The sequence below is a fragment of a genome (assembly GCF_019968955.1).
Source record: "MAG: Porospora cf. gigantea A chromosome Unknown PgA_NODE_54_length_52273_cov_344.84, whole genome shotgun sequence".
NCBI lineage: Eukaryota > Apicomplexa > Conoidasida > Eugregarinorida > Porosporidae > Porospora > Porospora cf. gigantea A.
This window is the reverse complement of record NW_027151760.1, coordinates 30,134-52,273: the sequence shown is the minus strand read 5'-3', so window position 1 is coordinate 52,273 and position 22,140 is coordinate 30,134. Positions and strand designations below refer to the sequence as shown.

The 22,140-nt window shown below is 54.3% G+C and overlaps 13 protein-coding genes across 22 annotated transcripts; 5 read left to right on the top strand and 8 right to left on the bottom strand.

Annotated features, from left to right (window-relative positions):
- KVP18_002904 (uncharacterized protein) lies at positions 1 to 920 on the bottom strand (the record flags this gene model as incomplete). Of its 2 annotated transcripts, none has more annotated exons than XM_067954202.1 (1): positions 1 to 920. In XM_067954202.1, a coding segment is annotated over one exon (920 nt), but the record flags the coding sequence as incomplete, so codon positions are not given. The 2 variants fall into 2 exon arrangements, with proteins under 2 accessions (XP_067807805.1, XP_067807806.1); XM_067954203.1 differs by having other exon boundaries at positions 3 to 812.
- Positions 921 to 999: 79 nt separating this feature from the next.
- Positions 1,000 to 1,983, bottom strand: KVP18_002886 (uncharacterized protein; the record flags this gene model as incomplete). 2 transcript variants are annotated; one of them, XM_067954170.1, is made up of 1 exon in its annotated part: positions 1,000 to 1,983. In XM_067954170.1, one exon carries the CDS (start codon positions 1,981 to 1,983, stop codon positions 1,000 to 1,002), a length of 984 nt encoding a protein of 327 aa, XP_067807773.1. The 2 variants fall into 2 exon arrangements, with proteins under 2 accessions (XP_067807773.1, XP_067807774.1); XM_067954171.1 differs by having other exon boundaries at positions 1,000 to 1,884.
- Positions 1,984 to 1,996: 13 nt separating this feature from the next.
- Positions 1,997 to 2,992, bottom strand: KVP18_002887 (uncharacterized protein; the record flags this gene model as incomplete). Of its 2 annotated transcripts, none has more annotated exons than XM_067954173.1 (1): positions 1,997 to 2,992. In XM_067954173.1, one exon carries the CDS (start codon positions 2,990 to 2,992, stop codon positions 1,997 to 1,999), a length of 996 nt encoding a protein of 331 aa, XP_067807776.1. The 2 variants fall into 2 exon arrangements, with proteins under 2 accessions (XP_067807776.1, XP_067807775.1); XM_067954172.1 differs by having other exon boundaries at positions 1,997 to 2,911.
- A 58-nt stretch (positions 2,993 to 3,050) lies between these two features.
- Positions 3,051 to 5,171, bottom strand: KVP18_002909 (uncharacterized protein; the record flags this gene model as incomplete). 2 transcript variants are annotated; one of them, XM_067954210.1, is made up of 1 exon in its annotated part: positions 3,051 to 5,171. In XM_067954210.1, one exon carries the CDS (start codon positions 5,169 to 5,171, stop codon positions 3,051 to 3,053), a length of 2,121 nt encoding a protein of 706 aa, XP_067807813.1. The 2 variants fall into 2 exon arrangements, with proteins under 2 accessions (XP_067807813.1, XP_067807814.1); XM_067954211.1 differs by having other exon boundaries at positions 3,051 to 5,123.
- A 518-nt stretch (positions 5,172 to 5,689) lies between these two features.
- KVP18_002901 (uncharacterized protein) lies at positions 5,690 to 5,947 on the bottom strand (the record flags this gene model as incomplete). The annotated part of the gene is made up of 1 exon (XM_067954198.1): positions 5,690 to 5,947. The coding sequence occupies one exon, from the start codon at positions 5,945 to 5,947 to the stop codon at positions 5,690 to 5,692; it is 258 nt and encodes an 85-aa protein (XP_067807801.1).
- Positions 5,948 to 6,580: 633 nt separating this feature from the next.
- Positions 6,581 to 7,858, top strand: KVP18_002905 (uncharacterized protein; the record flags this gene model as incomplete). The annotated part of the gene is made up of 1 exon (XM_067954204.1): positions 6,581 to 7,858. One exon carries the CDS (start codon positions 6,581 to 6,583, stop codon positions 7,856 to 7,858), a length of 1,278 nt encoding a protein of 425 aa, XP_067807807.1.
- Positions 7,859 to 7,986: 128 nt separating this feature from the next.
- On the top strand, positions 7,987 to 8,712 carry KVP18_002897 (uncharacterized protein; the record flags this gene model as incomplete). Its single annotated transcript, XM_067954191.1, has 1 exon — positions 7,987 to 8,712. One exon carries the CDS (start codon positions 7,987 to 7,989, stop codon positions 8,710 to 8,712), a length of 726 nt encoding a protein of 241 aa, XP_067807794.1.
- Positions 8,713 to 8,866: 154 nt separating this feature from the next.
- KVP18_002882 (uncharacterized protein) lies at positions 8,867 to 10,576 on the top strand (the record flags this gene model as incomplete). Of its 3 annotated transcripts, XM_067954166.1 has the most annotated exons (4): positions 8,949 to 8,987; positions 9,017 to 9,366; positions 9,396 to 10,137; positions 10,166 to 10,576. In XM_067954166.1, 4 exons carry the CDS (start codon positions 8,949 to 8,951, stop codon positions 10,574 to 10,576), a joined length of 1,542 nt encoding a protein of 513 aa, XP_067807769.1. The 3 variants fall into 3 exon arrangements, with proteins under 3 accessions (XP_067807767.1, XP_067807769.1, XP_067807768.1); XM_067954164.1 differs by lacking the exons at positions 8,949 to 8,987; positions 9,396 to 10,137; positions 10,166 to 10,576 and adding an exon at positions 8,867 to 8,911 and having other exon boundaries at positions 9,017 to 9,370; XM_067954165.1 differs by lacking the exons at positions 8,949 to 8,987; positions 9,017 to 9,366 and having other exon boundaries at positions 9,454 to 10,137.
- A 25-nt stretch (positions 10,577 to 10,601) lies between these two features.
- On the bottom strand, positions 10,602 to 11,507 carry KVP18_002893 (uncharacterized protein; the record flags this gene model as incomplete). The annotated part of the gene is made up of 1 exon (XM_067954184.1): positions 10,602 to 11,507. One exon carries the CDS (start codon positions 11,505 to 11,507, stop codon positions 10,602 to 10,604), a length of 906 nt encoding a protein of 301 aa, XP_067807787.1.
- Positions 11,508 to 11,551: 44 nt separating this feature from the next.
- On the top strand, positions 11,552 to 16,949 carry KVP18_002912 (uncharacterized protein; the record flags this gene model as incomplete). Of its 2 annotated transcripts, XM_067954216.1 has the most annotated exons (3): positions 11,552 to 11,647; positions 11,676 to 12,016; positions 12,062 to 16,949. In XM_067954216.1, the coding sequence occupies 3 exons, from the start codon at positions 11,552 to 11,554 to the stop codon at positions 16,947 to 16,949; spliced, it is 5,325 nt and encodes a 1,774-aa protein (XP_067807819.1). The 2 variants fall into 2 exon arrangements, with proteins under 2 accessions (XP_067807819.1, XP_067807820.1); XM_067954217.1 differs by lacking the exon at positions 11,552 to 11,647 and having other exon boundaries at positions 11,727 to 12,016.
- Positions 16,950 to 17,031: 82 nt separating this feature from the next.
- Positions 17,032 to 17,643, bottom strand: KVP18_002908 (uncharacterized protein; the record flags this gene model as incomplete). The annotated part of the gene is made up of 1 exon (XM_067954209.1): positions 17,032 to 17,643. One exon carries the CDS (start codon positions 17,641 to 17,643, stop codon positions 17,032 to 17,034), a length of 612 nt encoding a protein of 203 aa, XP_067807812.1.
- Positions 17,644 to 19,019: 1,376 nt separating this feature from the next.
- On the top strand, positions 19,020 to 21,143 carry KVP18_002910 (uncharacterized protein; the record flags this gene model as incomplete). Of its 2 annotated transcripts, XM_067954212.1 has the most annotated exons (2): positions 19,218 to 20,904; positions 20,932 to 21,143. In XM_067954212.1, 2 exons carry the CDS (start codon positions 19,218 to 19,220, stop codon positions 21,141 to 21,143), a joined length of 1,899 nt encoding a protein of 632 aa, XP_067807815.1. The 2 variants fall into 2 exon arrangements, with proteins under 2 accessions (XP_067807816.1, XP_067807815.1); XM_067954213.1 differs by having other exon boundaries at positions 19,020 to 21,143.
- A 6-nt stretch (positions 21,144 to 21,149) lies between these two features.
- On the bottom strand, positions 21,150 to 22,133 carry KVP18_002890 (uncharacterized protein; the record flags this gene model as incomplete). Of its 2 annotated transcripts, XM_067954179.1 has the most annotated exons (2): positions 21,150 to 21,234; positions 21,262 to 22,133. In XM_067954179.1, the coding sequence occupies 2 exons, from the start codon at positions 22,131 to 22,133 to the stop codon at positions 21,150 to 21,152; spliced, it is 957 nt and encodes a 318-aa protein (XP_067807782.1). The 2 variants fall into 2 exon arrangements, with proteins under 2 accessions (XP_067807782.1, XP_067807783.1); XM_067954180.1 differs by lacking the exon at positions 21,150 to 21,234 and having other exon boundaries at positions 21,258 to 22,133.
- Between the last annotated feature and the right edge of the window lie 7 nt (positions 22,134 to 22,140).

The window sequence follows — 22,140 nt, the reverse complement described above, 5'->3', positions numbered from 1 at the left end:
ACCGTCGTTTGCTTGTTGGACGTGTTGATGAAGTAGACTTGGAGCTCTAGGGCGTTCCGGTTCTCAGCCGACCCAATGAGGTGCTCAGCGGGAGCTTTAAAGTGAATCTGGTGGGCCACGTTGACCTCTAGAGGGAATGTGTACAGGTAACCCAAACCGAAGCCCGAGTCTTCGGGTCCTTGTGTTGCCCGAATTACCATGGCATTTGGTTCGTTCCGGAGGCGAATCTTTTGCGGGGAGAAAAACTGCCAAGCGCCGTCGTCGTTCTGCAACGGAAAGGTGTGGTTGTGGAAGTACTTTTGGGTGACACCGGCATCCATCAGAGTAGCGGGTCGGATATCATGTTGCTGCTCGTCCACCAGCGCGGCTTTGGCGTCCTTTACAATGCTGATATCCTTGGAGTCGATAACCTTCACAGTTTCATCAAGCAATTTCCGATCAATCTTGTTGAGCATGCTCATTGGAATGTCGTGGAATGAGTCATCCTCGAGTTTGGCTCGTAGGCCCTTGACTAACTCCGATCCCTCAACCCGAGTAATGTCGACATGAACGACCTTTTTCTCGGGTGAGTTTCCTGATGAGGAATCTGCGCCAAGCTCCACCATCCCGTTAATCTTGTTCTGGGCAATGATCTTCAAATCGGACTCCGCTTGGGACAGCATTGTTTTCGTCAGCTTACTCTTGATCTGATCGCCTTTCTGGGCGTCTCCCAGTAGCTTCAATGTTTCATCTCGCTCTCCTCGTAAATCGCCGAGCACTCGTTGGAGGGCCTCCTGGTGGATCTTAGGGTCGACAGCACTGACGGGAAGCATGACAGGCGACTGTATTTCGCCAGAGGCGCAAACGCCTCCCCAATCTGTTCCATGCTGCCGATAATCGTATCCCAAAACGGGCAAGGTCAAAATCGCCCAGACTTTCATATGGTGCAGATCTGGAATTCTCTGACGGTTTCGGCGTCTTGACCGATGCCCCGGATATTAGCTGCAGCGTTCCCAACGGTCACAGATCAATCTCACCCCACCAACACGCATCCTCGCTTAATATCTCAGCCAAACGACACGGCATGGGCTGGCTGGCCTTCTGTAACGCAAGGCGGTACGCCTCGTTCTTGGCAGCGTACTGCTCTCTTCTGTGATTGGCGGCGTGTCGGCGCCTCGCCTGCCGACCGGCACTCTGACAACTACGAGGCGGCAGCCTAAAACGCAAAGCGGCATTCCAGTCGTCTGAACGCGCATAGGCGACCATCACCTCAAATACGGTGTTCACGTTAAGAACGCACTTCCGCGTCTCGGGAACGTGCTCGGCGATAGGCAGGCGCCGCACAGTGAATCCACGAGACGACGCGTATGAAAATGATTGGTTCTTGCTGACCTGCCGGTCGACGAGACCGCAAATAACGTACACGGCGCTGTGATCCACGGTCTCAAGGGGCACGGGGGCGTCTGGGGACAGCAGCACGAGTTGTCTATCGGAAAACGCACACTCGACGTCCTCTGACGTGGTCCGCATGAACCACGACGCGCTGCCGAACTTCCAGAAGATAGCTGCCATCTTGTCCGTCACAGCGCACGCAGTGAGGCCCACAGAAGGGGAAATTGCCGTGCGCTTCATAAAGGACTGGATGAACGACATTTGACGTGCGAGCGACTCAGTTTCTTTAAGAGTCATCAAGTCGTCGAACGAGCAGTCGAGTGCCACTTGAATCTGAGGTTCTTCTCGACATTGCCGGAGATACTCAGACGAGGCAGTGCGCTCCTCAACCCTCTTACCTATCTCCAGTAGCCTCGCTTCTGGGGAGAGTCCCTGGGCAGCTAGGTCCCGCTGCTGCTTTCTTCTCTGTCGCTTAGCCTTCTGTAGTTCACCCCGTCGAGCTTGCTGTTGCATGTGTCGAACTATATCACTGCTTACACCGGTCTTACGGTGTCGTTTCTCAGGTTTGTCCCGCGAACCTGTGCGCTCATTGCTTCCCCTTCCCTGTGGCATGCAAAACCCATCATTAGTTCTCAATTTCATGCGCACGCTGCGTCGACGTACTCATATTGGCAGTGTCTCCCTTGCTAGAGTTAGCGTTTTCTGTGTCAGTCTTCGGGTCGATGCGCATTGTAGCCTTGGAACCGTCTCCACTGGACGTATAGTACAGCAGCTGGGCTCTCTGAAGAAAGTCGGGACTCAGGGTTGGCAGTTGAAATTCTTGCTGTTGTATCTCAGGCGGCTTGACGTACACCTCTGGGAATGCGGGGATGCTCACGGGCTTAATATGGACCTCCCTGTTGATACTGAGCCAATTCTGATATGGTCGAGGCTCCAGTACCCTTTCTGCCATCTCGCATATCTCTCTAGATATCGGAATGGGTGGAATGTAACCTTCATTGTCAAGTGGCTGAGTTAGTGCGGCGGCTAGCTGCTCATTGTGGAGCTTGATGAAGTCGGAAACTGGCATGTTAGGAAATCGGGTCAGATGCTCCATCCACACAAGAAGGTTCAGCATTCGGGAGTCTGGTTCCTTCCTCTCGAAGCTCTGGACGCAGATGCTATTGGGATCGTCGGCGTTCGGGTCGTCCTCGGAGTGAATGAACACGTAGCGGCTGCGCCCTATCCGGCTCAACGGTCGGTAGCGTGTCCCCTGTGCCCCAACCACTGTCCGCGAGAGTCCCATGACGAAGTTGACCTTGCCCCTCTCGTCTAGGTTCGGCACGAGCTGCGCGAGGAGGTTATCCTCCAACCGCGAGAAGAGCACTACCTCTATGCCCATTTTGGACATCACATTGAGAAGGAACCGCCCTCCGGCCCTCTCATCCACCTCCACTCCGTCCGTCCCATGCTTGAGCTTGACCAACACGTCTTGAGGTTCGATGATCGCTGTGAAGTGATATCTCCGCTTGGCGTCGGGAAGTAAGCTGACGTGGTGCATAATAATTGCACACAGACGCCACGTACACACAAATGCCGGCAGGACGATTGCAGGGATGCTGAGGAGCACCGTAACACACATTCTCAGTTATTCATGCAAGTCACACGCCGAGTGGTCTGTCTTCCCTTCCTCTGGACTCTTAACTTTTTATGGTGTCTTTCGATACCAATGAATTCTTGGAGCTATTTCCAGTATCTTTCGATGCCGATGAATTCTCAGGGAGTTCAAAGACGACCATACCGTCTTCTTCACGCACGCTTTGGAATAGATGGCGCATCGTCTCGCGGGGTGTCATAATATGAGCCAGTGAGCCGCTGCAGGCGGCTGTCAACATGGTGCATGCCGATGGCGGTGTGTCCAGTAGTTCGTCGCAGTCCGCTTTTACAAAATCCAGGTCAACACTCAAGCCATTAAGGTCCAGTTCTTTCCGGAAGCAAGGCAATCTGATTCGTGCCAGAAAGTTTGGCTTCATGTGAATCGGCGGGCTGTTTTCTGAACAGAGTACTTCAGTGGCCTGTCGATATACTTTCAGCAGGCTGTAGAGCAGGTGCTTCCGAGTTCGGGCCGAAATGATGTCCGACTTGCCACGGAATCGTCGCAACCACATCTCCAGAGGCTTGCACTGTTTTCTCACCCAGCGTGTTATGCCGAGAACTCGACTGTACGTGTTTCCAGCGTTGAGGTCCACCGCCTTGAGCCGATTCATAAACTGCTCCAGCTGATCCTCTACGTCCATCAAAGTTTCCTCCAGAGGTGTCATGATGAACATCGACAGTTCCTGGCCGGACTGAAATGCTCGGCAATTCTCCCCGTATACCCTCGCCAGCGTATCTCCAGACTCATCGATATGGCAAGTAGTGCGCGCATAACCATACCGCTGCCTCACACGAATGATTGCCTTGAACAGCCGCTGCATCGCCCTCACATTCGGAGGAATCCGGTCAGCCAGCATTTGGTAACAGACCAGGTATCTCTCTATCTGTCGCTTGAAATGTTCAAAGCCCTCAACAGGGGGGTTGGATAGAGCGACCAGCGCTTCGTGGTGAAGGCGGTACATATCCGCCAGGACTTTGGTAGACGTGCAGTGCAACTCAACCGTGTCCGTCTCGTAGAAGCGCAGACGAGTCTCCTTTAAATCTAACAGCAACGCGTACTGAGGCAGAGCACTGAGTCCAAGCTCCTTCATTAGATTGGTCAACGAGCTTAAGTTGACTTCCAGCACCTCCCACCCCACCTGACCTTCACCTGTAAACGCAACGTTAACTCCCAAGGAGCGCAGTAAAGTGCGCAACGGTACTGCATCGAGGTGCAGATGTTCGCCAGAACTGCCGGATGATGCGATCGCGAAAGCCGCGCCAAGAAGAGGTTGGACTGAGACGCCAAACGCCCAGAAAGGGGTGGTGGGGAGAATATCCTTCACAAACGGCCACTCGTAGGCATTGAATACCGTGTTCACCTCCGCTTGCACTGAGAGTAGAGCCTGCTCAGAGCCTTGGAGGGCGCAGCTACTCGTGTAGGGCCGTTCCACCCCAGCGATTAGCTCCATGTTGTCGTGGTGTGTCTGCAGGCGGCCAAGCATACGGTGCATGCTTTCTTCCACATTCGCCATCGCTGTCTCAAGGGACAGCTTCTCGCTATCCGAATTCCGAACGAAGTGTGCGCTCATGGCCGGAGTGGCCAGGATGCCTGGTCGGTTCAGATTCGATAACGCTTGCTGAATCTCACCCACGTGGAAATTGATGGTCTCGACAACCCCCGCTGTGATACGGCTCGTTGCCTTGGGGTCAAGACACATTTTGTCTTCTTGACACTGCTGGAGAAGCTGCAGGGCGCGAAGTACCATTTGGAGTTGGTCGTGTACGCGACGACGCAGAGTCAACAGAGATACGTATTCCCGTCCGCTGTCGGGTTTGGGCAGCCCTTCTACTGGTGCGCATAACGTCTTGGTTTGTGGAGCGAGGGAGGTCTGTTCCCGCAGTTTTGGTTTTCGTGCAGTACGCCAGAACCGCTTGGTGGCCTTCTGCTGCTTGAAAGGTCTCTTGGTATTGGTCCTCCATCTCAGGAAGCTGTTCCAATCCGCCAATGTGACTTGTATGCCGATAGAGGCGAGATTCGTATCTTCAAAGCCTTGCTTTGCGATAGAGGGGAGATATCTATTTTCAAAGCCTTCAATCGTGGTCAAGGGCGCCCTGGTGGGCCGAATCAGGGACATGCTCGCCACCCAAATATCATGCCGTCGGTGGTAATTGGACAACCGCATCTTTAACGAATAATCCGAAAATGAGAGAATTATGAGATGGGTGTACGGGTCAGAAAATGTTCGGGAAGTAGGCCCCTAATGATTATATAGCAGGCGCCTAACCAGCAGGTAGTGACGAAATCCTGCAATTATGACAAGAGTGAAGGCATGGCGTCGTGATAGCCAACAGGAGATAGGATTTCTGGTCGCTGCAACCGCTGTGGTCATGAGAGTACCAATTCCGAGGTCTATGCGGGCAAAGCAACCTCAAAATGTTGTGAAGGGGGTAGTCATTGGTTTGCCGCAGGTAATCCACAAGCAGGTCACGACCGAGCGAGTGAGAAAAAGTGAGGAGCTGGGAACGCGCCGATTCAGTTTGGCTTCACAAATCTCCCGAGTTGGACGGCGATGTTGAACCTCGCCGGCGACGTGGATATTGTTTGCGGCGAAGACGCAGGAGGAAGAGGTCAAGACCTCTGAAAGGTCGAAAGGAACATTCATGGTTTCCTATCGAACCTAGAAGGAGACCCAAACCGCCTTCAGGGATTTCTGGCGAACTCGTAGGAGGATTTGGAAGCGAGTTCTGCGGAGGCAGAGGCCTGCCTCACGTCGTTGTGGCCAACGGTGGATCTGAGGGCCATGGTGATATTCCAGTCGGCAGAGATGAGCCTCACGTCGTTGTGGCCAACGGTGGATCTGAGGGCCATGGTGATATTCCAGTCGGCAGAGATGAGCCTCACGTCGTTGTGGCCAACGGTGGATCTGAGCCCAGTAGCGGCACCCAGGCCACACTCCATGGGCGGTCTGGCGCTACTACCAGCGCACTTTGCCCGGTATTCCAAGCGAAAGAGTCACCGCCCAAACCTTGCTCTCCCACATTCAGCTTGGAGCATTCTACTATCACAGCCGACCCTCTAGCATCTATGAATGGCGTGGATGGGGCCAACTCTACCATTAATGTCAACCACTGGAAGAGGCACCGCTCTCAGTCGGGCAGTTCTCTCGTCAGGGTCAAGTCCCAAGCAACTTTGTCACCATCGCCGGTGCGCCAGGCTGTAGGCCTCACCGTGCCTCCCTGCTCGACTTCGCCTCCTGGTTTGTCCGATTTTTTTAACAATGTACCGAGCCCAAAAGATGATGTCACAAGAGAAGAATTCATCTCGGGGTTTGCACGTTCACTATCTTGCAACGAAAGCCAAGCTAGCACCCTACTCTCCGGCACAAGCCAGAGACCGACGCGCACTCGTATTCACCCAAAATGCCTGATCTTCCCCGATGGGACCCGCTCTGACATCCCCCAGACTCCAGAATTGCAATTGTCTCACGGAAGTGTGGACGTCCATCACTTGTACCAGGGGCGGTACATCTCGAGCCGCCTGTTGTGGCTCAAATCCGACGGCTTCTCGTCACCAGCGACTGTGGCTCCTGACATGCGCCTGCTCGTCTTTCGGAATGGCTGTTGGGTACCTGTCGGTGATGTCGACTACACGAACAAGCAGGACGACGAGGTGCTCCGAGCTACATATATGCATACGCTGAGCAGGCCTCTGTTGTTTACTGTTTCTCCAACCGAGACGGGGCTGCAGCTTCATCCTGTCTCCGGTCCCAGGAACAACCCAAGCGCGAGCCATCCGAATGTACCAGGTCGCACTGCTCGCGGGAAGCAGACCGTTACAACTCCCAGCTGCGTTGTGCGATCTGGCATTTTAAACACTGAAGCGCCGGTTGTCAGCGTTTCAAAGCACGGCACCGGGTTCGTTGTCATGAGTCCACAATGCCAGAAGCGGTATTTGACTCAGCTCAACATCTTTCAGTCCAACTTCACTATCTTGCAGAGTGGCACCGGCCTCAACGTGCGATGCCACGACAGCCACGAAGATCTTCCTGTAATCGGGGTCCAAGTCGCTGACGATGGCATGAAATGCTCTCTTCTCCTAAGGCTACAGACGGATGGAGTGCTGGCGGCCTTCGACTCATCTACCATGACCTGGGCCCCCTTGGGTGGGTGGACCCACGGGCCCAAGGGTGTTGAGTGCCACGTGCGGATCGAGGGTGACTCTTCCAGCTCGCTAGAGTTCACGATTTCCAACAGTTCCGATGACGTTCAAGTCGACTTCACAACGATTGACCTTCGTTATAACCAGAAGGGCGTTTTCGGGCCTTTACCCCAGTTTTCCACCCTGAGTCACCGCGGACTCTATGACTGGGGCTTTCACGAGTTCGTTAACATAGATCGTATGGTTCTTGGGCAGTGCGCTGGTTTCCACGATCCCTTAGTTGGTAAGAGAGGCAATGTATCAGTCCGAAAGCTGCACATGGATCCCGCTCTTTCAGCGCAGGCACCCTTCGATGTCCTCCGCACCTGCGTGGTGGTGGACTCGACTGAAAGCAACATGAACATGTTCTTCATCACAACGGACGACCATGAAGTTTATCAGGTTTTACCTCTGGCAGATTCCGAAACGTCGGAAACCACATGGCTTGTCGCCCAAGGACAGGTGCTTCTTGAGATTGTCCGGCAGCCTTCAGGTGTCCCCTCGTTAGCGTACTTTGACGACATCGACCTGACAGAGACTCAGACGGTTCGCGCCGCCACGCCCGACTACCACAATGACCACTTTCCTGGACTGACGATGATAACCAGCCAATTCAAGCTGAAATGCGATCACTCGGGGTTCTGGAGCGTGCATGACAAGTCCACGTCATAAAAAAGTGTCGATGAAGAGGGTGCGTGCTACAACCTGAATGAGGCAACTGTGTGTGTATCGATCCTAAGTGGGTTTTGAAACATCTGCTACAGACGGATGGAGTGCTGGCGGCCTTCGACTCATCTACCATGACCTGGGCCCCCTTGGGTGGGTGGACCCACGGGCCCAAGGGTGTTGAGTGCCACGTGCGGATCGAGGGTGACTCTTCCAGCTCGCTAGAGTTCACGATTTCCAACAGTTCCGATGACGTTCAAGTCGACTTCACAACGATTGACCTTCGTTATAACCAGAAGGGCGTTTTCGGGCCTTTACCCCAGTTTTCCACCCTGAGTCACCGCGGACTCTATGACTGGGGCTTTCACGAGTTCGTTAACATAGATCGTATGGTTCTTGGGCAGTGCGCTGGTTTCCACGATCCCTTAGTTGGTAAGAGAGGCAATGTATCAGTCCGAAAGCTGCACATGGATCCCGCTCTTTCAGCGCAGGCACCCTTCGATGTCCTCCGCACCTGCGTGGTGGTGGACTCGACTGAAAGCAACATGAACATGTTCTTCATCACAACGGACGACCATGAAGTTTATCAGGTTTTCCCTCTGGCAGATTCCGAAACGTCGGAAACCACATGGCTTGTCGCCCAAGGACAGGTGCTTCTTGAGATTGTCCGGCAGCCTTCAGGTGGCCCCTCGTTAGCGTACTTTGACGACATCGACCTGACAGAGACTCAGACGGTTCGCGCCGCCACGCCCGACTACCACAATGACCACTTTCCTGGACTGACGATGATAACCAGCCAATTCAAGCTGAAATGCGATCACTCGGGGTTCTGGAGCGTGCATGACAAGTCCACGTCATAAAAAAGTGTCGATGAAGAGGGTGCGTGCTACAACCTGAATGAGGCAACTGTGTGTGTATCGATCCTAAGTGGGTTTTGAAACATCTGTGCAATTTGTCCGGACGAGGAATTAATAGATTTCCAAGCATTTCCTAGCGGTTGACACAACCTACAGAATGAAGGCCTCTCTGTCCCGCTCCATGAAGCCTCAACCGCAGCAAGTGAGTCACCGGCTGAATTGCTCCTTAATTATTCGATATGAGATCTCTATCTGCACTACGCAGAGAATCTACTAAGGTGCTTCCTATTTATCTTACGTATCTTAGGGAGGAGATAAAGAAGAAGCAGACGATGACGCCGCCTGTCTGGCGGTTTACCGACAAGTTCTCGACGAAGAGATAAAGAAGGGGCTTCCAGAAGCCTCTCTGCGGGTTTACGTGTTGGAACAAGCCACCAAAGAGACCAGGGCTGCACAGGAATTTCAAGCAAAGAAAAAAGTTCGAACGCCACCTCCTAATGAGCAATCAGGGCTCGTTGATCGCAGAGGTATCTTTGGTATCGGCGGCAAAGGCAAAACTGTAGTGAAAGACCCCGAGTTGGACAATAACCCTATGCGTGGCAAGCTTTTGGCCATGATTGGGGTTAACAGCATCCTGGCTTTCATTTTCTTCCAAGAGTGAGAATACAGAGCCTCCATGATCTCAGACTTATTTATAACAAGATCGAAAACCTTGGGGGATCGTTCTACGACCCTAGTAACTCCATGATTGGCCCTTCCAGCGAGACGATGCTCGCACTCGGCGCACTGAATGCGAACTTCATGAGGAACAGGGACGAGTCGATCCGCATGTTCTGGTCTATGTACATGCACACAGGCTGGTATCATATCGGGATGAACGTCATGGCCCAGTTGCAGTACATGTACATGTATGAGCCAGACTGGGGGTTTTGGCGGACGTTCCTGGTCTTCTGGGTCGGAGGGATATCCGGCAACATAACGTCGGCGTCGGTGAACCCATGCGGAACGACTGTAGGCAGCTCTGGTGGCCTTTTCGGTCTTATTGGAGCCAACATCGTGTACTTGTTCGAGTACTGGCAGACTGTGCCTCGGCCCCTGATCCTGGTGGTGTTCACGCTGGTCATCGCGCTGGTTTCCATTCTGATGGGTTTGTCGGGGTCCACCGATAATTGGGCTCATCTTGGTGGCTTCATAGGAGGGTTTCTCTTCGCTGGCGGCACTGTGACTGTCCTGTCCGTACTGGAGACCAAACAGGCGCATCTCCGGCGTAAGATGCGCCATACAGAGGGAATTCTACAGCGAAAAAACGAGCGGCGCATGAAGCCGCTTTGGAAAAAGGTGATTACGAAGATTCGGGACGAGACCTTTGCTAGTTACGAGTGCGGCTTGACAGTTTGGATATTTCGAGGAGTGTGCTGGGGTTTATTGGTGAGTGTCAAGAGCTGACATCATCCAGATTCTTGGTCAGATACTCGGATTCCTCGGCGTTTTCTACGTTCCATGGCGAGCGTCCAAGTATTTCGGCGCTATGACTTGGAGTGGGGACAGCCATTGCTGTTGTTGTGACGTTTTGTACAACAACACCAGCATATTTGGTGGCATTCTTCCAAACAACTTTGCTGTCAAGGAGGGCATCGAGGTGTGGTACCTCTGCCTGGGGTGCGACTACACGTTCACTGGTGAAACTTGGGAAGAGGCATGCGCCGGGAACTACGGGTACCCTCCGAAATCGCCAGCGATGTCGGCGAACCTCTTGACGCTGCAGTCAAGACCCAAGGGAATGCACCGGGAACATCCAGAAGATGGCTACCCGATCCCTATCAAGCCCGGTGCATATTACTATCCACGTCCGAAGTTTGCTACTTGATGTATGCGAACTTAGATGCGACCGCTTAGTCAGTGGAGTATGCGACGTTTGCCGAGACGCGCCAGGCAGCTCGCGGTTGCCACGCCGAACTCAGGGTTTCGCGCCAGAACAGGCGTTTTTCCTCGTCCCCCGCTTCGAGGAACTCCTGCGCGCTGGAGTCGTAGCCAGATTTGAGGTGGCCGGAAGTGTAAGGGGACTTGGCAGTGGAAGCGTGCGTCTGCATATGTTGGCAGAGTATGGGGACGGCGTTGCACCTGAATCCGCAGCCAGGGAAATAGCAGTGCACTCTAGCTTGCAGCGGAGCGTGCACCTTGGTAAAATCGAATCGAGTCAGTGGGTCAATCGCGTTCGAGCTGTGTAGCGGGTGCGGGACGTTCCTGTAGGGGTGACCCTCTGCTGGTCGAATCATCCAGCAAGAAGTTCGACAATCGACTTTCGGACCCCAGTGTTGTCTTACGGGGGCTGTACCCAAATACTGCTCCGCGAAGGGGTAGAACTGGCGTATTCGGAGCCAGTGCGGAATGATCACACGATATATATGGTACATAGCAAATGTAAGGGTGTACTGACGACGCACACGCCATCTCCCAGCGTGCTTCCGAACCTTAAACCTGCGTCGGAGCCGAAACTGCCAGCCGCGGAGGATCCTGTCGCGCAGCCGAACGTGATCCTGGTTGGGAAGCTGGGCGAAGCGTCGGTAGGCACCCTGGAATCGTCGTAGCGACTGGCTGCAGACGGCCTCCAGACCAGCAATAACCTGTGGGTACCTGGGCTTAGCCAGACGGGTGAGGAGTTGCTGCCCCGCCACCGTGACGTCACTACTACTGGTGTCCGACTCCTGCTGGCGCTCGTCCATCTCTGTGACCCAGGCCATATCGAATTCGGCCGGCGGAGTTGGGGCCTCATAGTACAAATTCTTGAAGGATTTCATACTAGATCTTTCGCATTGATCTTTAGAAATTCGGCAATTAGCTCATGACCACGGCACTGGATCTCAACGATCCCTTCTCACCGTGTGACGTAAAGAAAATCCGGGCGATAGAGTTCGGGATCCTAGACCCGGAGTTTATCGTGAGTTTATGGGGAAACACGTGATCAGAAACGATTGTCGGTCTGTGAGGTGAACTCTGTCGAACTCTACGAGAACGGAATGCCGAAGGAAGGAGGGCTGAATGACTCGAGAATGGGTACCACGGACTACCGCATAAAGTGTAAGACCTGCGGCCTCGAGTGCAAGGAGTGCCCGGGCCATTTCGGCCACCTCCCTTTGGCGAAGCCCACGTTCCACATCAGTTTCTTACGGACGATCCTCGCTGTTTTGCGCTGTGTCTGCTTTGGATGTTCCCGAATTTTGGCTGATCCCAACGACGCAAAGTATCGCGATGCCCTTCGAATCCGAAACCCCAAAAGTCGACTTGCGCAGATAATGGACAGGTGCAAGTAAGTCCTAGCAATAGTATTGCATCTCGTCTAATCTTCTCACAGAAGTCGCACTGCCTGCATAGGCGATGAGGAGATGGGAGACCAAGGTTGTGGGGCTCTGGTCCCGAAGTACTCTCTGGAAGGGATTAACATATACATCCACTTTCCCCAGACGGAGGAGCGCGCCGAGGAGGAAGTGCAGCAGGACAGTCGCCGACTCCTTACTGGTGAAGAAGCCCTGCAGATCATCAAGCGCGTCTCCGATCAGGATTTAAGAACCCTGGGATTCCACGATAAGAAGTCGAGGCCAGCCTGGATGATCCTTACGAACCTCATCATCCCCCCTCCTGCGGTGCGACCTTATGTGCAATTTGGGAACGACCGTAGCGAGGACGACTTGACGATCAAACTACTTGACATCCTGAAAACCAACGCTCAACTGAAACGCCTAGACGAAGATGGCGCCGCAGGCCACCTCATGTCGGAAATGAGCAGCCTTCTGCAGTACCACATCACAACGCTCTTCCACAACGAGATCCCGGGGCTGCCAGTAGCAGCCACCCGGTCGAAGAAGCCCATCAAGTCCATTCGCCAGCGACTGAAAGGCAAAGAAGGACGAATTCGCGGAAACTTAATGGGCAAGAGGGTGGATTTCTCCGCTCGAACGGTCATCACCGGAGATCCGAACCTCTACATTGACCAGGTCGGGGTGCCGACATCAGTGGCTATGAACCTGACTTTCCCCGAGACAGTGACTCCTTTCAACATTGACAAGTTAAAGGCCTTGGTCCGCAGCGGACCGTTCCAACATCCTGGAGCCAAATATGTCATCCGTGATGATGGAAGCCGGTTTGACCTGAGGCACTGCCAGAATACAGCGGACATTCCTGTGGAGGTCGGCTACAGGGTCGAACGGCATATGCAAGACGGCGATTTCGTCCTCTTCAATCGACAACCGTCCCTGCATAAGATGTCCATCATGGGACACAGAGTTAAGGTGCTACCATGGTCCACATTCCGGCTTAATCTGTCTGTTACGTCACCGTACAACGCTGACTTCGACGGAGACGAAATGAACCTTCATCTGGCACAGTCACATGAGACGCGCGCAGAGGTGAAACATCTCATGCTGGTTCCTCGACAGATCGTGAGTCCGCAAGGTAACCGGCCGGTAATGGGCATCGTCCAGGACGCACTGATGGGCATCTGCAAATTCACGAAACGAGATCTCTTCCTGACCAAGGCCGACATCATGAACCTACTCCTGTGGATCCCGTACTGGAACGGCATAGTACCCACACCGGCTATTCTGAAACCGCAGGCGCTGTGGACAGGCAAGCAAATGATCACCCAGCTGCTCAACTTCTCAGGCTACGTCGAAGACAGCCAGGCATCTCGAGGGACTGCGGTACGGATAAACGTGTACAGAGATGGCGCCATTCGGAACAAAAACGACAATCCCTGGTTCAGCGACAACGATGGTCGGGTTATCATCAAGGACAACGAACATCTGGCTGGTATCATCTGTAAGAAGACCTGTGGAACAGCATCAGGATCACTTATCCATATTCTGTTTAGAGAATGCGGGTCTGAGAAAACCAAGTTCTTCTTGTCGATCACTCAACGCGTCATAAACAATTGGCTGGAGCATAATGGCTTCACTGTTGGCTGCAAAGACATCATCGCCGATGACACCGTGCTGCAGGACGTAGCGAACTGCTTGCAGACCAGTACAGACAAGGTACAAGAACTTGTGCAGCTGGCCCAGAAGGGCAAGTTGGAAACCCAGCCGGGTAAGTCGCTTCTGGAGTCCTTCGAGTCCCGCGTCAACCAAGAGCTAAACGAAGCGCGAGAGAAAGCTGGCAAGATCGCTTCCGAGGCGTTGGACGAGCGCAATAATATCATTGCAATGGTGAACTCTGGGTCGAAAGGATCTACAATCAACATCTCCCAGATCATCTCGTGCGTAGGACAGCAAAACGTCGAGGGGAAGCGAATTCCGTTTGGCTTCAAGGATAGAACTTTACCTCACTTCGTGAAGCACGACTACGGACCGGAAAGCCGCGGCTTCGTGTCTAACTCCTATTTGTCAGGCCTTACTCCTCAAGAAACTTTTTTTCACGCAATGGGAGGGCGAGAAGGTATCATTGATACGGCATGCAAGACCTCGGAGACGGGTTACATCCAGAGACGGCTGATCAAGGCCATGGAAGACGTCATGGTGTGCTACGATAGGACAGTGCGTAACTCTATCGGCGACATCGTTCAGTTCCTCTACGGCGAAGACGGCATGGCCGGCGAGTGCATTGAGGACCAGCCCCTGATCCTGATGCAGCAGGACTTCGCTGCTATGGAGCGTATGTACAGACACGACTTCGAAAGTCCCAACTATGGTGTTCCGTGGATCCCGAATGACGCCACGCGAAAGAACATCAAGCTCTCCTACGAGGCACAGAGCATTTTGCAGGACGAGTACGACGAGCTCATGACCGCCAAGAACCGGCTCTGCCAGGACATTTTCCCAGATGGTGACTCCTCGCAACACCTGCCCATCAACGTTCCTCGGCTTATCGACTTCGCGAAGGCACGGTACCCCTACGAGAGCCTCAAGGACCTGTCTCCAGTGACGATCGCGAAGTGCGTGAAGGACTTGGTTCAGAAGCAGATCGAAATCGTGAAGGTTGTATCCGATAACGACTACATCAGCAAGGAAGTTCAAAAGAACGCCACTCAGCTGCTCAACATTCATCTTCGCACCCACCTCAACAGCCGCAAGTTGATGGAGAAGGACAAACTCGGGCCCAACGGGTTAGAGCATCTTTTCGGCGCCATCCTTAAACAGTTCCACAAATCCGTAGGCCACCCCGGCGAGTGCGTCGGAGCCCTTGCAGCACAGTCCATCGGCGAACCCGCCACGCAGATGACCTTGAACACATTTCACTTCGCAGGTGTCGGTTCCAAGAATGTCACCCTAGGTGTGCCGCGGTTGAAGGAATTAATCAACGTTGCGAAGACCGTCAAGACGCCTTCATTGACGGTGGTGCTGCAATCCCCTGCTAATAAGGATTCTGAGTTGGCCAAAAGTATACAGTCACACCTGGAACACACCACTCTTGAGAAGGTGACGGCTATCAGTGAGATCGTCTACGATCCGAACCCGATCGAGACGATCGTGGCGAAGGACCGAGAGTGGGTCAACGACTACTGGATGATGGACCCTGAGGACAACGACCCCAGCTTGCTGGGACCCTGGGTCTTACGTATCCAGCTGATCGACAGGCTGTTGAGCGACAAGAATCTGTCGATGAAGGAGATAGGTACGAGAATTCAGCAGGACTACCCTCAAGACTTGGACGTGGTATGGACCGACGACAACGCCGATGAACTGGTTATTAGAATTCGCATTCGACGTCCTCCGGATTACAAAAACAACGAGGAGGAAGACAGCATTGAGGGCGAACACCGATTCCTACAACGACTCATGAGTCAGTGCCTGTCAAAAATCACACTGAGGGGAATCAGCAACATCAACAAGGTGTACATGCGGGAAGAGCGGAGCCAAGTCTACGACACCGACACCGGCAAGTTCACAATGCAACGGAGCTGGACACTAGACACTGACGGGGTGAATCTTGCCGAGGTACTGCCGCAGCCCGAAATCGACAGCAGCCGCACGACGTCGAACGACATCATCGAGGTACTCAGCGTGCTGGGCATTGAGGCGTGTCGCCGATCTTTGCTGAAGGAGATAAAGGCAGTCATCAGTTTCGATGGCAGCTACGTGAACTACCGGCACTTATCGACTTTATGCGACGTTATGACCCAGAAAGGCAGCCTGATGTCCATCACTAGGAACGGAATCAACCGAGTCGACCGCGGATGCTTAGCCAAGTGCTCTTTCGAGGAGACTGTGGAAATTCTTATGCAAGCCGCCGTCTTCGCTGAGGTGGACAACCTCAAAGGAGTAACAGAGAACGTGCTGGTAGGCCAACTGGGCCCATTCGGAACGGGTGCGTGTGATATCTTGATAGATTCGTCCAAGTTGAAGAATGCTAACCCCCATTTGGACCAGAGTAGTCGGCTTCTGGCTTTCGCGGACTCCTCCCTTATCTCCGCGGCGTCGCCTGCCGATGGCACCCTCTCGCCCGACGCCACAGTGAAGTCCTTCGTACTCTCCCCCTTTTCACCAATGTCCCCTGGCGGTCCCATGTCGCCGAACACGTTTGATATCGCAGGCCGATTTTCTCCAGCCAGTCCCATGAGCCCGACTTCCCCTACAGCCTTCGGAGGTCCGCTGTCGCCCACCATGGGCCCTCTGGCGTTTTCTCCAGCAAGTCCCAACCAGGCGCATGGAGTGTCCTCACCTTTCTACACTCCCTCGTCCCCAACGTATATGGCTCGTAGCAGCCCCATGTACTCCCCGTCAGCCACTAAGGGGTTCTCGATGACGTCGCCGTCGTACTCGCCGGCGTCACCATTGAGGGACATGTCAGGCAGCTTTTCCCCCTCAAGACCCACGTACTCGGTAACCTCTCCGACAAGCATGGAGGCTAGCACCCGGCTGTACGACCCAGCCTCCCCGAGCTACAATCTGGCGGCTTCCAGACACAACATCACTTCTCCCGAGTACACACCTCGCTCCCCGCAGTACTCTCCGTCCTCGCCTACGGGAGGACTCGTGATGAACCCGACGTCACCCGGAGCGTACAGCGTCACTAGCCCCAACTACTCGCCCACCAGTCCACCGTTCTCACCCTCATACGACCCAATGTCGCCGGAAGATGCTGTCAACAGCCCCATGCTAAATCCTCTCTCCCCAAGCGGCCCTGCATTCTCTCCCTTCAGCCCTATGTCTCCGGGAGGCCCTATGTCCCCGGGAGGCCCTATGTCACCGCTCTCCCCTGGAGGGCCTCTTTCACCCGGAGGACCTATGTCACCAATGGGGTTCTAGTGACATATGCCGTGACGGAGTTCACACAAAAAATGGTTCACACACAAAAATGGTTCACATTCGACCCAACACAAAAAACCAATCAAACCTCCACCCAGTCGAACACGCCTCGCTTCCGCAGTTCGTGGGCCATCAGCCTGACTGCGTCCTCACTGCTACTTTTGAACAGATCAGCGGTAGTTCGTTCCAGGTAAGAGAACCGCTTCATCTGGTACTTCACGCTGACGAAGTGCTCCGTTAACTCGGTGAAGAGTGCGGTAAAAGCCGAGTTCGTGTCGAAGTACGGGTCCTTGAGGGCCGCCGCCATCAACCCCCTTTCATCAATCAATAGCCGCGGATCAAGATTAAAATCCGCACCGGTGAACTCTCGATTCCCAAAGCTCTTGTTCCAGAGGGGTGAGGAGGGGTCGTTGGCGCCGAAATCAGGATCAAACACCCTTTTCTGCCACTTGTTCTGTCCCAATGTGGGCTTGTAGCTATGTCTATAGTAATCAATCAGATCCACTTGAACTGACTCTGGCAGATCTTCAAACCGTGCGAGTAAACCTTGTTGAAAGAACTGGTTGGGCGACTTCCCCTCCGAGAGCAGACTCGCAGCTAACGATGATAAGTCCCGTCTAACATCCAAATGCAGCGCAGCATAGTCGAATATCTCCGAACTCAGAGCTGCTGTGACTAAATAAAGTGGACGCATTTAATGATACCTTGTTGTTGCGCAATGCTAACAATCGCAACAACAGTCAAATGTAGTGTAATTCCTCAATAATGAGGCCCCACACGCCCTTGGACCTGGAGGAGTTCGCCGTCAGGTCGTTCACCAGCAAAAAGCGGTCCTCACCCGTAAGCTACGTGACAGCTGGTCAAAGGGAGGCGGCCATTAGACTTGGGGCCGCGAGGCAGTCCAGACGAGGCCAGACAGGTAATGCAAGGATAGATTGGCGTTCAGGTCGGAGTGTCTCGCCAGTCGCTAAGCCAGCAAGACCCACCTCTGCATGGCCGCAGGCCGCGAATAGAGAATTGCGGCCTGGCACTCCCGCCAGATCTGAGGGGGTGCGTATGCCTATCAGAGACATAACACCCCCTCTGTCGAGGGATCGTTCGCCAGCGTTGCTGCGGTCGGCCCCTAGCCCCTTGCGCTTGTCACCGGTGGTGGCTCCGCTTCCCTCGCTGCGAGGGCCGCAGGCCACGGAGTTGGTCAGATCTAGGGCGGGCGCCTCGTCAGTCAACCACTACGGGCGTTCCTCACTGGTTAAATCGAGTCGAGATCCGAGTCCAGTTCGAGATCCGAGTCCAGTTCGAGGTCCCACTCCAGTTCGAGGTCCCACTCCAGTTCGAGGTCCCACTCCAGTTCGAGGTCCCACTCCAGTTCGAGGTCCCACTCCAGTTCGGGGTCCCACTCCAGTTCGAGGTCCCACTCCAGTTCGAGGTCCCGCTCCAGTTCGAGGTCCCACTCCAGTTCGAGATCCGAGTCCAGTTCGAGATCTTCCAGTTCGAGATCTTAACTTTACCAGAGGTCCGACTCCAGTTCGAGATCCGAGTCCAGTTCGAGATCTTCCAGTTCGAGATATTCCAGTTCGAGGTATGACTCCAGTTCGAGATCCGAGTCCAGTTCGAGATCTTAGCATTACCCGAGGTCCTTCTCCAGTTCGAGATCTTGGCATTACCCGAGATCCTACTCCAGTTCAAACGTATGCGTCATCTCTCTCTCGGGTTGGCACTCCCGCATCAAGCCCATCTCGGGTTGGCACCCGAGGGAATTGGGGGACCTCCGAGTTGGCACCAAACCCGTCTCGGCCGGCTGTGCGTCTTGAGCCGAACTTCTGTCTACCCAAGGGCATTGGAGCTCCGAGATCTCTCGTCACATCGCGGGTCGAGCCCTGTGAGTCGATGGGACCTCTCCCTTCGCCCCTGTCCTGGACTCGGTGGCCCGAAACTGTGACCACGGCAGCCACCGCCCCGCGGAGCCCTCCTTCAAGCCCGCTAGCTCAGTATTCTTACACACTTCCTCAGGCGAACAGTCAACACTGTGCCCTTTTTTCTGCGCCATCAATCCCAGTTCCCAACGAGACGATGGTAACCCCTCCACGTCCTCATTTGGAGCCGGTGAAACTGCCCTCTTTCTCGCCCATCCTGTCCCGCCGAGACGATCCTACGAATCCTTCAGGCCCGCAGAACAGCTCTGCGCCGAACCTTCAGTGGCCTCCGGGTTCACCCAAGCCTCCTGTTGCTAATACCCACACGAGTCATCCCCGAGTCGAGCTGGTGATCATGGGACGACCCCACCCCTTCGAGGACTTGGACTCTCCTCAGGAGCCCGTCGCGTCCTCATCTGATGCGGTGGAGGATTTGCCCTTGCTTAACCAAATTCCAGCGTCTGTGTCGTCTGAATCTACCAAGCTCGATAAGGCAGGGGTTTTCAATTTGCCAACCGAACCAACCGAACCTTCGATTGAGGACGGCACCTGCTACGTTGCATCTGACTCCGTTAAGTCGCTAGCGACTTCTGTGTTCGAGGAGGAAACCACTGGTAGTCTGGAGTCGTACTCGGCCACTATTTTGGACTCCATTGAAGCCAGCGAGGCTCCAGACGCCAGGCTGCTGTCAACTACCGGATGGCATGTCACAGGAGCCTCGACTACCGTTGTGAAACAATGTGGATCGGCACATGTCGTGCAGCTAGACGTTGATGACACGCTGTTTCCGACTTCTTTGTTCTGCGATCAGAACTGGCTGGACCTGCAAGTCGGCGTGCTTCCTCCCGCTTTCCGACGGAAGCTAGATGCGCTGGACGAATCTGTGCGAGATCTGTTCGAAGTTCTCCACAGAATGGTAGTGGTTGAGGAGGTCCCAGACAACGGCCACCCCGGCGCCTCTTTCCAGATCGCTGAGAACTACCTCTTGTCAGTTGTAATCATCACCAACGCCACCATTGGGCACATCAAGACTGTCTTCCCCAACTACCTTCCCAAGCTGAACGCGTTTCTGGCCGAGAAGCAGATTCTCATCGACGACTTGGTGTGCTCGGCTAGGGACATATGGGCTGATGAATTTCCGTTTGACCCCTTCTACATATTTTGGAAGGCCTGGACTCTCCAGGATATTCTCAACCAGCTCGCTGTCGATGGAATCCACTCTGTGACTGTCGTGAGTCTAGGCGACGACGAGCCTGAGCGGAGCGCCACGGCCTTCGTTGCAGTTGAGATGCAAGCCTTCGTGAAGGGCACTAAAATCGTGCGCATGCTAAGCTCACCAGGCGTGGAAATGCTAATCGCCCAGCTAATCTACGTTCGATTTTTTTTCAGGGACATGGTCACACGCCAGCGATCCTTTGACACCTACCTTCAGGTGATCCCTGTGCCGATGTTGCTGATGGTGTTGCTGCGGGCCTCCATGCGAAGTCCAGGCGACGTAAGCCCGAAAGTGTCGTTTAGTGCTCCCCTGCACGAACAGCTGGGCACGAATATCATCCCCATTACGCCAGATGTCTGTCCTCTTGAAGATGTGCCTGTGGAGGCGGCGAAGGCCTTCCCCTTCCTGAACAAGCTGCCAGAGGACGTCAGGATGGAAGTATTGAACATGACAGATCCCAACGACCCCCACACCAACTGCAAGGTGGTCAATGCACTACTGGTCACCGTGCCGGTTGAAGGCGGCGACCAGTGTTTCATTGTTCGGGAAGTCCTGCAGCCCCACCCGCCAGAGATCCCCTCTGCCTATGACGCTGGCGTTTTGACATTCGATATGCAGCTGGGTGGCCTGTACGAGCTTTTCCACAACGGACCTGGTATTCTGGACTTCATAGCAGAGTACTGCCGCGAGCTGGTCACACAGGAGCCCGCGACGGCGAGCCTTCTCGCCAAAGACGTCCAAGAGTTCCTGGCCAAGTCCGAGGAGCAGAAGGGTACTCTGTCAGAGGAGGAGTTGCGCGCCCTCCAGTCTAATCGTGATGACATACGTAAGATTCTCAACGGACCTCACACAGCCCCCAGTGACCGACTGCGCGCTCTGTCATCGCTGTCGTCCCAACAAATGTCGCCAGTGAACGCTCGGGCCCTGTTGGCGCACGTCCATGGGGTCATACGTTTTCTAGCCCAGTGGGAAAAGCACCTGAACGTATCTGACGTCAAACAGCAGGAGTTGCTGCGTGTGGCAAGGGTGATAGTCAGTCCGCTGTCTGCAGCCCTGTCTCCCTAAAAAGTCTTATGTATGATCACCAATCTCGTCAATCAGCGCACTGAGGTACGCCTCCTGCAGCCCCAACTGGAGCTCCCTTCTTGCCGCGTTGCTGTGTTAAGCAATCCGGGACCCTCACCACTGACCGACACACAGCTTTCGCAGAGGGAACGGGACCGTGCGGGCTCGATTTCTGGAGGTCTCTGCATCTTGAGGCTCCTTATTTCTCAGAAGCGTCAGAAGAGACGTCTGCAGAGCCACCGCGTCACGCATGACCTGCAGCAGAGGCCTGGGCTTCCAAATGCGATCGAACAGGCTGTAGAGCAAAGGCAGCTCTTGTACATTACAGTAGTACTTCACGTCAAGGCTGTAATACCTGTCAGCGTAGGACCCGTACTCCTTAATTTTATCTTTCGTGATCATCTGAGACACGCCGTGGAATCGTGATGACCGAGATTGGTTCTCGAGGGTCCCTTTGGTTCGAAACGCGCCGATCTCTAAGGCTTTGTTGGCAATCGTAGCCTTGGGGTCGACTACGACTGCCACAAAAGGATCTTGCGCGGCCTGGTAGGACGTTTGGGTGTGGATGTCGATGCCGCTTAACCAGCACCCGTAACCGGGGTGGGAATGATACCACCCCACATACGGAGCGTCGCGACCCAGAGCCTGACTTGCCTCAACGTATTTGACGATATGGGCGTTGGCCTGGTCTCCCGCGTTCACTCTGGTCTCTGTGCCCTGCACCGGCAGTCGAGTTGCGTCTTGCACTACGAAGGCGCCTTTGATTATCGTGCCCACCATGAGACCCATGACCTCGATGTCGCCGCCGTCGATCGCGTGCAGTGCCATCTTCATGGCTGCAAGACCGCTTATCATCACTTCGCTGAAATGATACGCATGCGCTTTCCACTCCTTCTCCTCCAGCAGCTTCTTATGTGCCAGGCTGTCGTAGACGGGAGCGTCGAGCACCTGCACTCGAGGGAGAAAGGTTGAGAGTTCGAGCAAGTCCATCAACTAT